The sequence below is a fragment of the Aspergillus costaricaensis genome (assembly GCF_003184835.1).
Source record: "Aspergillus costaricaensis CBS 115574 unplaced genomic scaffold BO79scaffold_2, whole genome shotgun sequence".
NCBI lineage: Eukaryota > Fungi > Ascomycota > Eurotiomycetes > Eurotiales > Aspergillaceae > Aspergillus > Aspergillus costaricensis.
Genome location: NW_020291802.1, coordinates 1,173,033 through 1,188,871, shown reverse-complemented (window position 1 = coordinate 1,188,871; position 15,839 = coordinate 1,173,033). Strand labels below are relative to the sequence as shown.

At 45.4% G+C, this 15,839-nt stretch overlaps 4 protein-coding genes across 4 annotated transcripts; 3 read left to right on the top strand and 1 right to left on the bottom strand.

The window, feature by feature from the left end:
- Positions 1–5,414: 5,414 nt before the first annotated feature.
- On the top strand, positions 5,415–6,514 carry BO79DRAFT_164682 (cytochrome P450; the record flags this gene model as incomplete). Its single annotated transcript, XM_025679214.1, has 4 exons — positions 5,415–5,575; positions 5,601–5,673; positions 5,751–5,799; positions 6,043–6,514. The coding sequence occupies 4 exons, from the start codon at positions 5,415–5,417 to the stop codon at positions 6,510–6,512; spliced, it is 753 nt and encodes a 250-aa protein (XP_025544554.1).
- A 2,763-nt stretch (positions 6,515–9,277) lies between these two features.
- Positions 9,278–11,230, top strand: BO79DRAFT_135898 (tat pathway signal sequence domain-containing protein; the record flags this gene model as incomplete). The annotated part of the gene is made up of 1 exon (XM_025678069.1): positions 9,278–11,230. One exon carries the CDS (start codon positions 9,278–9,280, stop codon positions 11,228–11,230), a length of 1,953 nt encoding a protein of 650 aa, XP_025544553.1.
- A 157-nt stretch (positions 11,231–11,387) lies between these two features.
- BO79DRAFT_136561 (dienelactone hydrolase family protein) lies at positions 11,388–12,249 on the bottom strand (the record flags this gene model as incomplete). Its single annotated transcript, XM_025678085.1, has 3 exons — positions 11,388–11,596; positions 11,651–12,124; positions 12,162–12,249. 3 exons carry the CDS (start codon positions 12,247–12,249, stop codon positions 11,388–11,390), a joined length of 771 nt encoding a protein of 256 aa, XP_025544552.1.
- Positions 12,250–12,799: 550 nt separating this feature from the next.
- BO79DRAFT_268016 (MFS transporter) lies at positions 12,800–14,631 on the top strand (the record flags this gene model as incomplete). The annotated part of the gene is made up of 2 exons (XM_025687085.1): positions 12,800–13,720; positions 13,828–14,631. 2 exons carry the CDS (start codon positions 12,800–12,802, stop codon positions 14,629–14,631), a joined length of 1,725 nt encoding a protein of 574 aa, XP_025544551.1.
- Between the last annotated feature and the right edge of the window lie 1,208 nt (positions 14,632–15,839).

Genomic DNA, 15,839 nt, shown 5'->3' with positions numbered 1-15,839 from the left:
GAATTAATAAATTCTGATACTTATACAGTAATTTATAACCAGAGTTCTCCAGGTCGTAATTTCAATCAATTTTTTAATTTAAATTAGAAATTACTAGATTTTTTTAATAAAAATTAGTAAAAATACTATAAATACAAAAGCTCACCAGGTTTACTACCTGGTAAAACAGTGTATTTTTATAGCTTAATTTTTCTGATAATCAGTACTAGTAATAACCAGGTCCTATACTGGTAAGAACCAAAAATACATATAACCTAGTAACCTGGGGATCTAATAATCCACCTTCCTTCCCAGCTTCCTGAGATTGTCCTCTTTAGTCTTTAACTAATACTATTTGATATAACTATATATATATTAATTATATTACAGCTAATTCTTGCTCTTTCTCAAAAAACTCCTGCTTCCCGCAGGTTAAGATACAACTTTTCACAGAGATTATTTTTTCTGTATATTTCCTGCCGGGGTTCTATCTCACAGTAACTGTTCTTGTACTGTTAAGCTATATTTAGAATATTATTCATAATCTCCTATACTACCAGATTCCCGCTATTAGAATAAGCCAGTAATCTCTATTTAATTAATAGACTAATATATGTTTTATGGCCTCCGCCAGGGCTTTGATCCGTGAAGGCTTTGAACAGATAATATTCTTCTAGATATATCTAAGCTTCAGACTGATACAATAAAATACAGCTCAAATAGGGCTACATAATGTTCTAAGTAATGTTTCCCCACGGCCCTATGTTAATACTGTATTTAAAGTATGTGAATAAAGTTAAGAAATATCCTTTTCTTAGTCTAGAGAAAGCAGTTAAGGAGATAGCTTATTAAGTAAATATATTCTTAAAAATATATTCTGATATCAAATACTAGTCTCTCCTAATTAGAGATTATCTAGGGTTTAAGGCTTTTCAGGGTACAGAGAACCACTATATACTGTTAAATATAATCAACCAAAAGATAACTTGAAATTTGAGTATAAGTCACCTATAGTACCTTTCTACAGCCACAGCTAAATTACTTTATAAAACAGTATATAATTCCTCTGGCCAGAGAAACAGAGTTAATATTTAATAAATATTTTAGCTAATCCCAAGATTCATAACTAACCTTTAGTATACAGTAGTCACCCAGGCTAATAATTAAATACTTGACTCTTATAAAATAAAAATTCTATTATTTTACCAGTAAAGTCCTTTATATCATCACATGCCTATTAACCCTTGTTTTTCTAGGAAAGCAAGTATATTGTAATACTGAATGGCTTAATATATCAGTAAACTATATTCTGGATATTTTCGGAGTAATAACCATATTAAAATATTAGCCATCTATCCTCTAACCTGTTGTTTACTGGTTTTTAGAGCCTACTTAAAAACTCAGAAAGTATATGCAAGTAGCACAACAGATTATCCAGCAGAAAATAAAGAGGCAGCAACATAAATACAAGTCCAGGCAGCTAGATATACTGGACTAGCTTCACAAAGTCAGAGACAATTATTACTTGGATATAATTATAGTATAAATCAGCTTGACACTGGTGATAATCCATACCACCTCTAATTTTTTTATTAATATTATTTACAATCTCACAGTGAATCCGCAGTATCTTCCTTCTCTGTAAGAAGAGATCTAATTAGTATTAAAAATAAATAATATATTTCACAAGACTAGTTTAACCAAGATAAAGCTCCTGGATAGCATGGTTAAGAAGAGCTAATAGTTAAATCTACCAGGCCTGAGTGTATAAATCCTTGCTTATTAAATTAATTATTATTATTTTCAACCACATCACGCTCAGCCGCATTAGAGATAATACTGATTTTATAATAAGTACTTAGCTTTGCTACACTGCTACACTATAAAAAAAATTACACTCTCAGATATAACAGTCATTCCAAAGAATACCAGTCTCATTATCTCCGCCCATACTATGCAAAACAAGAGTATATATTTAAATACACATACTTATAATAGATACTAGTTTTATCAGAAGCAGCAAGAACCAGAATATAAAAACAAACACCAGTTGGTGATGATAAGTATAGAGTATTATAGTTTTAAGTATAATATACACACCTGTCCCAGTCAGTTCTTCACAACAAATAAGATTAAAATTCTTTTTATCCATATTATTTTGAAATATGATATCCATTTCCCCAATAGACAATCCCGCCCTGCTAATTAGGAGATTAGACAGGACCTAGTTTATAATCAAATTATACAAATCTTATTCAGGATACAGTAGGCCGCTTTTAATCTGCCGCCCCAGTATATTTTATAATAAGCTCAGATAGAAAAGATAGCCTGATTAAGTATATAACAATAATAGATGGTAGCAGAATATATAGTAAAGTATCTCTAAAAAACAGGCCGCAGCCAAGTAATCATATCCAGTAAAAGTAATAGCCAAATAATAACAGCTAAAAACACCTGTAAAATCAATATTACTCCACAAAAATCAGAGTATTAATACAAACAACTACTAAACTCAATGTCTTTCGGGGCGGAGAATTAAGAATATAACTCTCAATCTAAGAGAATAAAGATCTTAGCAGTAATTTTATTAATAAAGTGATTATAGATATAAAAGGCTACCAAATAAGAGCAAGACTGATAACTTTTTTCTTTAAACTATTAATCTCTATTAATCTTATATATTATAATACTGTGATAGATCCGCTAAACCAACTTATTATAAATTTAAATCAGAAGATAATAATCTGGCAGTGATTCATGCCCTAGATATTATAAATATTATATAGCTGTGATAATTGTCTCTTCTCTTAATTATATACTAATATAATATTCTAAAACTATGACAATTAACTTTTTAATACAAAAGCTATTTATTTATTTACCTGCTCCAGTTCAACAGACTATTATTATATCTTTATATTTATCTTGTGGCCTGTATTCTCTTTAGCTTTAGATTCTTAGTCTTTATTATATTTCAGTATAGTAGTTAAGTTTTGTTCTCTTCAGACACTGGGATTAGATTTATTAAGACTGATCTTACTAATGACTAGAAGTCATATGATAATAATAGATATAGATATTTAGAATATAAGATGGTTCTCCATAGACCAGATACAGATATTAAACCAGATTACCCAGCCGCCAACCACCTGTACTACTGAATAATACCAGGCTAAGTTACTGAGGAGCATAGCAGCACAAAGAAAACGCCATAGACATTCATTATTAAAGACACGCAAAACAACCGCCTCCATAAATATAAAATACAGCCACGCGCCGCCTAACTCTGTGTATAAGAATTCTATCTCTAATAAAAAAAACACCTTGCCACGGGTCATACTACTCATATAAACAGTTAGATAAAAGAGTAACTACAGGACACCGCACAGAACAATTATTAGTTCTATTATTATCAAAACAAGGCAGTAAATATAAAATATGATTATTAGACCATAGACGAGCAATAGCAGCCACATTGCTGAGGATTAACAGGTCAAATAGGATCCAGAAGAAGTCAGAGAAAGCAAAAACTATTACTATAAGACTTGAGATGTAAAGAGAGAAGCCAAAATTAAAAATATACTAATCTTTCGTGCTCAACACTATAACAAGTTAAGAGATTTAGAAAATCTCTTGTTACCAGGGCTTTTGAAGCCTACCACTCTTCTATATAAATTCTCACGTGAGGGGGTACCTTTCAATATTAGGACTTAAACAGCAAAGTTACAGTAGTAGATATTAGTAGACTATAGAAGCACTAACCGAAATCACCCTGCAAGCAACGGCTTGTGGCTGAAAGTAGTATTATTTATTAGGATTCTGCTCATTGCTCAGTTGATCTTCGGACTGGTAATATACCAAACAATCAGTATACACTGTCGGAAGCCCGGAATTGTTACTAGTAGATTAGATTTCAATATCACTTCGGGGATAATTTCTTGCCCGGATTTCACACTCCCTCACTAGTTACATACAGTAAGTAACAACATATTACTAGTGCGAAACCAGATATCGGAGACACCCAATACCACGCTAACACTAGTTACTAACTTTAGCAAGGTTAGGCGTTGTCTGCGGCGCTACTTAGGTTTAGCCAGATATAGAATCGTCCGATCCGTCCTCACTGAGTTTTGATACTCCAGCCAATTGAGTGCCACTGCTTCTATCGAACCCATATAATGGAACTTCGAACGAACTTCGCCCTAGTAAGAACCAACGCTGACCCCCCTGTACGCGTTCGAGTTCCAGAGCGCGGTGGATCGCTCATTTATTCTCGGTAAGTTCAACCCAATGACCGCGAGCTGGAGCGGGTCACAGCTCGCTTGAAGATAGTACGACAAGTAATACGAGTCTCCGAGACTCCCGAAATATGGACAGGTGGGATTGGACCAGTGTCTCAATCTATGAGATACCAATCGTAGCCTAAGGATAGGGGGACGAATCCGGCCACCTTGCTATACCCATCTCCTACCTCCGTGTATCTCCTCCACTCCATGGGTGAAAACTAAAACGCACTTAGGGAGTCGCCGACTGGTTGAAAATGAACTTAGCCCATCAAGGACTTTATATGCCGCATTCCCCTTAAATGAAAATCTCCGTTCTTCATGATAACACTCATTCAATCGCTATTTAGGAGCGAAGACAATGTTCCTAGCGAGATATAATTGGCTTCCTTGGTTGGCTTCGGATGCTATGCCGCTTGCAAGCACAGTCATCTATGTGGCTATCATTACTAGCATAGTAGTTGTTTTGTTCCATCGTGTCGTCAAGCCCCAAAATAACAAGAAGCCGGCAACCAGAAGTCAAAACACCCTCCCTCCTGAGCTTCGCTGGTCTGTCGCCCAGCTTGCACATTCCTTTTTCACAGCACAGTTCGACTTCATAAAAGAGGGTTTTAGGGTGACCGGCTCTAAAGCTTTCAGATTTCAACTCCGAAAAAATCAAGTAATTGTGGTATCAGGCGATGAGGCAAGACGTACTTTCTTTGGAGCGAAAAGCCTGAACCTCTACGAAGGTTTTCAGGTACTCATTGGTACTGTATGTAACCCTTCCACGTACTTCAGTTAATGGAACTCTATCAGACTATTATCGTCACTGACCTTTCTTTTCTTCTGCTTTTAGATCCCTACAGGTCTCAATCCTCGGGTACTCCATGGTATATACAAGCGATTGAATAATCTTCAGCGACCCGATAATCTCCAGAATTGTATGTTATTACTCCCCGAGGGCTCTGGACACACCGATTTTATCAGTATGTCTGACCAGCTTATATTGCTGCAGTACTTCCACAATTGATTACAGACTGTCACCAAAAGATGAATTCATGGGACAATCTCATCATAGACCCATGCGCCAGTTTACACGACGTAAATTTACTACATACCTGCTGTTCTGAACATGGTCTTTATTAATCTTTCTTTAAGGTTACTTTTCAGATGATCATCCGCGCCGTTACCTCCTATGAAGTTGCAGAAGATACCAGGCTTGTATCCCGTTTAAAATACTTTTATGATATTATTGATGCCTCGGTAAAGCCCTTGCACTTATGGGCTTGGGTACCCGGTCTTGCAACTTTCTACAAGCTGCGTGCCTCTATGTATGTCTATTGGACTTTCCACCAGGCTGTCAAGAGGCGCGTCCACAGTGGGGTGCGAAGAGACGACTCCCTTCAGCAGCTTCTTGATTCTGGAGAGAGTTTCCAATGTATTGTCGGGGTGAATTATACCTAATATCGTGGTGTGTAAACAATGCCTGCTGACCATTTGCCATAGTTTATGATGGGCCTTCCTATCGCTGGGGCGCGATCAACGGGAACGATTGGTATGCTATAGAACCTCGAAACATGTCACATTTCTCTACGTTCCGTCTCCTACCACAACACGATTTCGTTGGCAGATAGCAGCAGTCTAATCTTCCTCCCAATTTCAGGCACGTGGCTTCTCCTGTACCTGGCGTCTGAACCAAGCTGGTCCAGAGCAGTACACAACGAGATCAAAGACCTCACAACGACCTACAGAGACTTTTCATCCTTGTCGAAGGAAGATATAATGGGGTCAATATCAGCCATTCCCCTTGCAGCATGGGAATCGCAAACCCCGCAGCTGGATCTCTGCATTCGCGAAACACTCCGACGAGCTCAGCCACATACGGCGGTACGGCGCAACATTGGACCTGACCTGTCCATTGGGGCTTATACAATCCCGTCCAATGCCTTCGTCCTATATCCGTTCTCCGATACGGCATTGAACCCGACCCTCTATCCAGACCCATTGCGTTGGGATCCCGGCCGCACGGTTGTCGACAATAATGCGTTTATCGGATGGGGAGGCGGTACACACTTATGCAAAGGCCAACGGCTGGCCAATTTGACCTTGAAGATTATAGTGGCCTGCACTCTGATGAGCTATAAAATTGATATTGTCAGTAAGAATGGTGATGTAGTAACTGGCGCTCCAGTTCCAGACTGGAATGACTACTTGACATGTCGGCCCCAAGGGGATTGCACTCTTCGTTTTACAAAGTGCAGGGAGTGAGGCCATCAGATGTATCAATATGATGCTACATATGTAGATAGTATACTGCACTGGGAAGATTTGGATATCTTTCCAAACCCACCAATGTTGGTGTACCACATATACCGCTGAATTAGAGTACAGATTGACTATATGAGAAAGTGTACTTTCATTAGATATAATAGAAGCATTTTTTGAGACGTGATACTCTTGAATATGAAAATCTGCGATTCTAATTTTGTAAGGGATTTGCATGGGGATCTTTGTATATGTATTAAGCAGGAGTAATCTCTTATTAATATAGCTACAGGTATTCAAATACAGTTGTTGTACAGAACCTATCTACATATTTTGAGAGGAACTGCTTCTCTGACAACATCTCCAAGACTTAGCTTTTTTGGAAAGTCTCCCGAGGGTGGCTTTGGTATCTCGGACAGCGAATTCATATGGTCTGGAGAGGTTAGCACATAATAAGGCATGGAGAGATATCTTACCTCTGGTCAATTTAGATGAAGAACTGACAATTGATTCTTATCGCAAGCCAGTCTTTCAGTATCCCGGACTTGGAGACAGGGCTAAGGAAACAGCAGGCTTTACAAACTTAATAAGATTACTTCTAACGTACCCTAATCCACTGAGGTTGGTGCGCTGCATATACAACGGATTTAGGATTCCCATAATTTATATAGGATCAATTCTTGGCATAGGTATGATAGGATCTACTTATTAAAGTAGAAAGTCTATTAACTAGGTAAAGAATCAACTATAAAATACTATAGATTTGTACAGGAGTGACAAAGATAGCCTATATCTAGGAAATAGACCGATTCTTAATATATTTATATAATCGTGGTAATAGTATAATGGTTTGAAGTATCTTTGATATCACTCCAGTAGTAAGGTAACTTTTCTTATATATCATCATACATTCCGCAGAAAGGTTATAGGAAATACATACCTTTTTATTTGTGCATGCTCTTGTAAGTATATATAATCAGGAGGACATGGCTCGGTAGCAGCATCCATAACAGCCAGGCGAAATTGTTGAGTACTTCGGAATTAATAACTGCCCGAATCTCGAAATCCGAGGAAGAGAGGAGTGGCTTGGCAAAGAAGCTGATTTTTCTCCCTTCCTTGAAAATTCTCCACCTCCCCAGGCTTATCGGGAAGCGATCAGCTCGTGTTTTAATTTGCGTGCGTGCAAGCGTGCAATTTTCCTGCATCTCATTCGGCGCGGATCGGGTGGAGTTGGGGTGGGGAGAAACGATGATCATGACTTGAAGAGAGCGTTTTGGAGGGGATCGGATTAAGTCCGCAAAAGAAAGATGAAGGCTTCTTGTTCTTCTTCCGTCTCTCTTTCTCTTCATTCTCACCAATGCAGACTGGTCAGATGCCAATTTCCCTTGTTGTGCTGCAATTTGAACTTCCTCAGCACCGCCATTCAGGGTGAAGCGAGGGCCGAACGGGAGCGGTCCGAACTGTCTCAAGCCAATCTTTCTTCAAGATTGATTCCACTCCCCACTAGAATTAGCAAGATTAAGCGGGGACCATTTCCTGGTCCCTGGTTCGGCAGCCCGACTCTCTTCTTCGTCCTCAGGATTACGGTGTGGCGCTTTGGACTCGTCGGGGCCCTGTGTAACGAGTCATCCAACAGATAGCACTGCGTCCGATTTTCAATCCATCATTTGAATCATCCCATCCAAGACTACCCCCATGGTTTTCAAAACAGCTGCAACTCTGTAGGAGCGAGAGAATGACCTCGGGCTTTGAAAGAAAACCATAAAATGAGCCAGCAAACGGTCCACTCTCCCAAGAACTCACAGACCTCTCTCTCCAAAGCCAAACGAAAAGATGCGGAGACTCGCGGAGAAATTAGTTGCTGCCAAGACCGCCGGCCAGAAACCCCATTCCAACAATCTCCGAACCAGGCTTCCGAAAGATGTCGGAGATACTACACAGATAATGAGTCTCGGCGGCGGTTAGGCCGGAGACAGTATAGTCGTGGCGTCCTGTATGCCAAGCCTAATCCTTTCGGAGACCAGCCATAAGCATGACAGATGAGGCTTCACTCGTGTTGGCGTGAAATACTTCAGGGAGGAAGCGATACATCCACGTCGGACTTTCCCCTTCCACTCAGTGTCGTATGTTTTGATATCAACTGACAGCACGTTAAGTCCAAAACCACAGCGGTACCCTGTGAGTGATGTCTTCGCCCTGAATACGTGTAGAGGTTTCTATAGGTGCCATCCCTCTTCTCCCAATCTATCTCCGGCGATGATGCGGACTTCTCCTCTCAATATTTCTTGGCAGGATCGCAGGATCCAACCATGGTCTGCCCTGGGTGGAGTAGGCAATGCTAATCCCTCAACGCTGAGGCGTGGAAGGTGATGTCCAAGGCTCCAAGCGGTGCTGCTAAGCATGTCCATCCCGTCTGGGCCGTGGAGTGATCGGCATATGTAGCCGAAGGCCAATAACAGGAGCCCAACTTCGTCAAAATCATCAGCGACAGTACCTACCTCATTGGGAAGGCTATTGCGAAGCCCGAGGTCTTCTTCCGAACAAGCACCAGAGCCTATCGATCAATGCTCTCGCAACGAGACGCTCCACAACAGCGTGAAGCTTAAGTAGGGCCATGCCCATCTGCAAAATCTCCGGATGTTGTGGTTCCTGCATCACTGAGTTCGCAGCCGCCAGGTTGGCACCGCATCAAGATGCGTCTTTCTTCTCTTCTCTTCTTTCCTCTCTTGAGTGGGCTGGCCACAGCGGCATCATGTCCATACGCCAATATGGCGCGCTCGGATGAGCAGCCCTCAACCCTGGCAGCCCGCGGCACCACTGTTGCCGGGAAGAAGGGGGCGATGCTAATGAATCGCATTGCACCGGGCATCTCGGAGCTCTATGTCGCCAATGCGGATGGCTCTAACCCCCGCCGACTGCTGGGCAATGAGAGTACCTTTGACTACCATGCGCAGTGGTCTCCAGACGGCGAATGGATCGTCTTCACCAGCGAGCGTGCCGGAGATGGTCAGTCGGATCTGTACCGTGTCCGTCCCGATGGCACCGACTTGCAGCCCATCGCCACAAGCCCTGCCGTGGAGGATGCCGGAGCCATCTCTCCCAATGGCAGTCTGGTGGCCTTTGCTGGCACCCTCGGGAACTACAAGAGTAACATCTGGATCCAGAATCTGGAGACTGGTGCTTTGTGGAATGTCACGAACTCCACCGAGGTCGCAGGTGATTACACCCTCCCCGATGGCCACTTCCGGCCTGCGTGGTCGCCTGATGGCGAGTGGCTGGTCTTCACCTCGGATCGCAACACTCCGTGGCGCGGGCATAACAACATCAGCGGCTGGGAGCACACACAGGAACTGTCCATCTACGCCATCCGTCCGGACGGCACCAGCTTCCGTCGAGTGTCCAACCGCACAGGTTACTGTCAGGGCTCACCCAAATTCTCGCCTGATGGCAACCGTATCGTCTTCTATGAACTCCCCATGGAGCTGACCTACTATGCGCGTGTGGCCGAATCCGCCTTCTACGATGTCAACACTGCCATCGTGTCCGTTGACTTTGCCACGGGAAGTGACCGGCAGGAGCATGCGTCGGGAGACTCTGGCGGCATTAAACTGTTCCCTCAGTATGTGAACAACCAGACCATCGGTTACCTTGTCAAGAGCCTGCTCACCAATGCCACCTACCCGGGTTCAATCAACTACACGGCCGCACAGCCCGAAGGTAGCGTGAGTGCCGCCTACCGCAACGCCTCGCTGGTGGGCTATCATCGCTCGCCCGCTTGGTCCCCCGATGGCCGCCACATGGTCTACGAGCATGTTGAGTGGGACCCTGTCCGGCCCGTAAACAAGCCGCTGTACAGCTGGAGCAAGGACTGGGAGTACCGCTTCACCGACGTGTTCCCGCAAATGTCCGCACAGGGCAAGGTGGTCTACACCTCACAGCAGACGGTGAACTCCTCGCTGGTGACCATGAACGCCGACGGCACCGGCTCGAATGACATCTTCGATGGCTCTCGCTTCCCCGTCCGCGTCAACAGCTCCAACACCAACGGCACCTTCCAGGGCTCGTGGCGCGGCGATGGCGAAGTTCTGGCCGTCGGCCTGGGTGACTGGTTCGAGTATCGCTATGCCAACCCTGGCTGGGTGTACCTGGTGGCCGCCAACGGCTCGTGGGCGCGATCCATGACCAACGGCAGCACCAACGCCGGCTTCCCCACCATCTCACCCGACGGCCGCTGGCTAGTCTGGCGTGAGTTTGCCTATAGCGCCAGTGAGGATCCCGTCCCACTGGGACTACGCCGCATGGATTTGACGACAGGCGAAGTGGTGGCCCTCAGCTCTTCCTGGGACAACACTCCTATGTTCGCCCCCGATGGCTCCAACCGTATTGTCTTCACTCGTCGCACCAGCTGGCCCATCTCTGGACCGTTGGATGACAACTACGATGTCATGACCATGGCCGTTGACGGCAGTGATGTGAAGCAGCTGACAACCTTGGCGTGCAACGATGCTCACGCCGTCTGGACCCACGAGGGCAAGATTGCCTGGGCGACGGGCATGTTTGGCTTCCAGGATGAAGCGACCATCTACGACAACAATCAGCAACCGTACCCTTTCATCATGCAGATGGAGGCGGATGGGTCGAACTGGACAGTGCTGACGCAGAGTCGATGGGAGGACACTATGCCCTTGTATATCCCAAACGATCTTTTGGCGTCAGCCTAAAGAAAGACATCGACTGGGAGATACTCTTTCCAACATGTACATAGGTATGCAGCGCACTTGTATCTTATCTGGTAGTAGATTCATCGGACATGCTTGTTTTAGAAGAATAGATACAGAAATTCGTTGTTCTCTTATCCTTCCGTTCCCGACATCGTGCTCACTCCTTTAAATAAGCATCAAACCAACCAGCTGCCTGGGCGAAACTCTTCTCCTTGGCCACTCTCTGCTGCTTAATATCCATGTTGCAGCGAACAGCGTATCCATGCTCGACATGCGAGTATACTGTTATCTCGTAAGGATGGCCCAGCTCGGACAGGATGTCTTCGGTCTCGCGACGTTTCTCGGTGGGGAAGAGGTAATCCGACGCTATGTTAAGTCAGTTCCCATTCTTTCCGCTCCATTCTCGTTTTTGGAACTCACACGCGGCAGAAATGCTCAATGGCCCCTGAATACCTTTCAACTCATCCACCTCTACATGGGTGGGATGGGCCATATAGCCTACGTCCAACAGCCCGGGCTTGAGGTAACGAGCGACGTACTTGCCCCCATAGCAGTACCCAACCCCTCCAATGCGCTGACAGCCGAGTTCCTGGCGCATGTAGCGAAGGGTTTTATCAATTACGGGGTCTGTCACTGGCGGGAGGTGGTTCTTCAGCCAGGCCATGACGTCGAAATTCCCCTCGCGCTCGACGGGGACCGGATCGCCATGGAAAAGATCCGGCAGGACCACGAAGTAGCCATTCGCGGCAAATTGGTCGGCAATCAACTGGGAATTGACCAGTTTGGGACCGAAGATGTCGGAGAGAAACAGGATGGCATTGTGAGTTGATTTGTCGGGAGGGTAAGACACATAGGTGAGGACTATCGCAGGAGATATGTACATTAGGATGAAACCTTGAGGAAGTCAGAATGAAGCAGGGAAGCGCCTTACTGTCATCTATTTTCTTTAATTCTCCCTTGGGGGTACCACTGTGCAGATGGCCAGCAATGCAGCATTGGGCTGGAGGAAGAGAAGTCATGCTTTCAGACTTGCTGTCGCAGTCAATGTTGCCTTACAAACAAAAATAAATCGGCCGGCAGGGATATGGAAATATGAATGCTTATTTCTCTCTCCCGTCCGAGCCTTCTGGAGAGGGCTGCCATTTCCGGTGATTGCCTTCCCTGCGTGTAGTAGGGCTTTGCATCGACATGAGCTAATCCATTTTTTGAGGAAGGGGGAGTGGAAACGCCAACCGCGAGACACGGTGGCATCCCGGTTCCATCCCTGTCCGGCCATGCAACCATGGAACCTTGACGATCATTACTGGCATTCCTCGGAAGGGAAGCTGGTTTGCGGCCACGAAAACGCCTCTCCCCTTACATTCCTACTAGGGCTGAAGGGGAGAGAAAGGAGGAATTGGCACGGAAGCGGTCTGAAGCTGCTCAAGCTCCGACTATACGCCCCTTTCCTCCCTTTCTCTCTATCTCTCTCTCCCCCTAATTGCCCGTGAAGTACATACTGAGGTCAGGCCCTCCCTGTGGGCTTTTGTGCTTCACTTGCTCTGTCTAAGCACCGACACTGCAGCGGTCATGCCACACCTGTTCGCCAACTCGGCCTTTGGCAGGATCGCCTACCTCGTATCCGGTGGCCGTCTATTCAAGCCGCGCGAACTCAGCTCCGACTTCACTTTGCCTACGCCATATCGGCAGGCAGTCAACGACAGGCCAGTCCAACCATCACAAGAGAAGAAGAACACCTCGGATGCGGATGGAAGTACGTTGTTTAGCCATGCGCTACCCCCCGACGAGGCGTGCAAGGAAGTTGATGGGATCCAAGGGGAAGCCTTCCCAACACCGCCCGAATCATCGGGGCAGTCATCATCGTCGTGGATTGATCCCGAGGTGACGCCAGAGGGGACCATTGTGGTGGACTGGTACTCCCCCGATGACCCAGACAATCCACACAACTGGTCGTTCGCGGCCAAGTTGTTGGTGTATGTCGAAGTAAATCTGTTCACCTTTCTGGTCTTCATGGCCGCTGCCAACTTCGCTGCCGCCGAGGGAGAATTCGAAATTCTCTTCGGGGTAACGCAAACCGTCAGCGCCCTAGGGCTGGCACTCTATGTGCTGGGCTACGGCATGGGGCCCATGATCTGGAGTCCCATGTCTGAAGTGCCCTCCGTGGGTCGCAACCCACCGTATGTGATCTCCGTCACCATCTTTCTCATTCTCGCAATCCCCACAGCCCTAGTCAACAACGTGCCAGGGTTCCTGGTCCTGCGTTACTTGCAAGGCTTTTTCGGCTCCCCCGGACTGGCCACGGGAGGTGCATCTCTGGCAGATGTGACCTCCATCCCGAACCTCCCCTATGGTCTATATATTTGGGGAGCATGCTCCATTGCTGGTCCCGCCATAGCGCCGACAATATCGGGATTCAGTGTTCCCGTAAAGGGCTGGCACTGGTCCATGTGGGAGATCCTATGGGCAGCCGCGTTGTGCTTCGTGGCCCTGGTATGTACTCACTACTACCCTCGTGGCGATTGATGGCCGTAGTTGGCATTAACGGACATGTCTTGTGCTGACTATCGTCGCCTTTCCCTTTTTCTTGCCAAAACTAGCTCTTTCTCCCGGAAACATCTGCACCTGCCATCTTACACTTGCGAGCCAAGCGGTTGCGCCAGCTAACGGGCAACACGGCCATCCGGTCGCGGTCGGAGATTGAGTCGCAGAACGCCAGCCCCATGCAGGTTGCCTACGATGCACTAGTTATTCCATGGAAAGTTAACGCACTAGATCCGTCCGTGCTCTTCACGACAGTCTACATTGGGCTAGTGTACGCCATCTTCTACTCCTACTTCGAGGTGCTGCCGCTAGTATACCTGGACATCTACCAGATGAGCCTGGGCGAGCTGGGGCTAATCTTCCTCGGCTGCGTGATTGGCACGCTGCTAACACTCCCCTTCTACTATGCCTTTGTGCATATCTCGCTGAACAAGGCCTTCCGGCGTGGTCAATTTCCCCATCCTGAGCACCGGCTCATCCCCGCCATCGTGGGCAGTGTGTTCATCCCCGTGGGACTCTTTCTGTTCGCCTGGACCTCGCGGGCTAGCATCCATTGGATTGTACCCACCATCGGCTTGGTGATCGAGGTATCCGGCATGACGTTGGTGCTACAGTGTATTTTCAGCTACCTGTCCGTAGCGTATCCGAAGTACAGCGCTAGTCTGTTTGCCATCAACGATCTAGCGCGCGCCAGCCTGGCCTTTGCGGCCATCCTGTGGTCTGGCCCGCTGTATGCTCGACTTGGAGTAGCACGGGGCACGACCCTGCTGGCTGGTCTGACAGTAGGCTGCATTGTGGGAGTGCTGGTGCTCTACTGGTTTGGACCGGCATTGCGAAGTCGCAGTCGGTTTGCAACTTAGCCGAATTGCCCAGAAGAGTAGCCTTTGCGGTGAACCATTTCAGTTACACAACGCGTCACGTTCCCCAGAACATTCATGATAATAATAGAATTTCTACTCGGAAATCCATGTAAAATTAATTCTTGCTTCATCTTTCAGAACGAATGGAAACACTACATGGAGTAAAGATATAATGACCCCTTTATCCATGCTGATCGTCATTGCATCATGTGTTCTAGTGCTAGGACATGAGCTAGGGTCATCGTCCTATGGAGAGCCATCCTAAAAAAATTTTGTTATGCTGTTGTTCTCTGTAGACGTCGTCGCAGTCGTAGCAGAACTCCTGGGCAGTCGGTAACATGTATTCTTCTCTAATGGGATCCCTTTAATTAGTTACTGCTATGCAGAACTAACGTTCCAAAGATAAAATTTTTCGTTCTGCGCGCTTGAATTGTTCATGGAATATTGGTTGAATTGAGAATACGACATTCAAGAAGTCTATCTGACAAGAAAGGATGATTGCGCTTCACCACAACCTCAGCCTTCACTTAACAAGAACATGTATCAGAGCCTCTCACAGGCTTTAAAAGCTTGTTGGGCATTTAATAAAGACGTAATATAAGAATGATATTGCTCTTTCCGTCAGTCGACAAGTCAATCGGATTATATATTTTGGAGTATCGGTATATATACTTTGGGGTCCTACAGCATGGCAATTCTAGTCCTGTCAAGAGAAATACTTATCTATAAACTGGATCTTAACACTCTTTTCTCCTTCCCACAGAGATCAAGATAAATGAATTGATATCTTCATACTTCTTACACTATTATTATATCAGATATGTTTTACCACTGCACAGACACTCAGGAAATTTAATTTTAGATATCTATTAAGTCGGCCTGGTAAGTACCGCTAACGAAAAAAGGATCTGCATCTCACACATGTGAATATACACTATTAAGAGTACTACCTATCAATCACTATAGCCAGTGGGTACCTTTTATCCGCAGACAGGTTTTAAGTAGACGGTAGACTATGCTTATGGCCGAATACTGTTACTCTTCGTCTTTCACAAGTCTCTTTCTCAATTCATTTAGTAGCTCACATCATCAAGTCCGGTTCAGCGTATACTGCCGTCTAAGGTGTGAACCATAGAACTATTCCAATAGTTTTGCTCCCTTGCATCCCCCTTGCTTCGAAATCATACCAATAGGGAAATATGGATCTA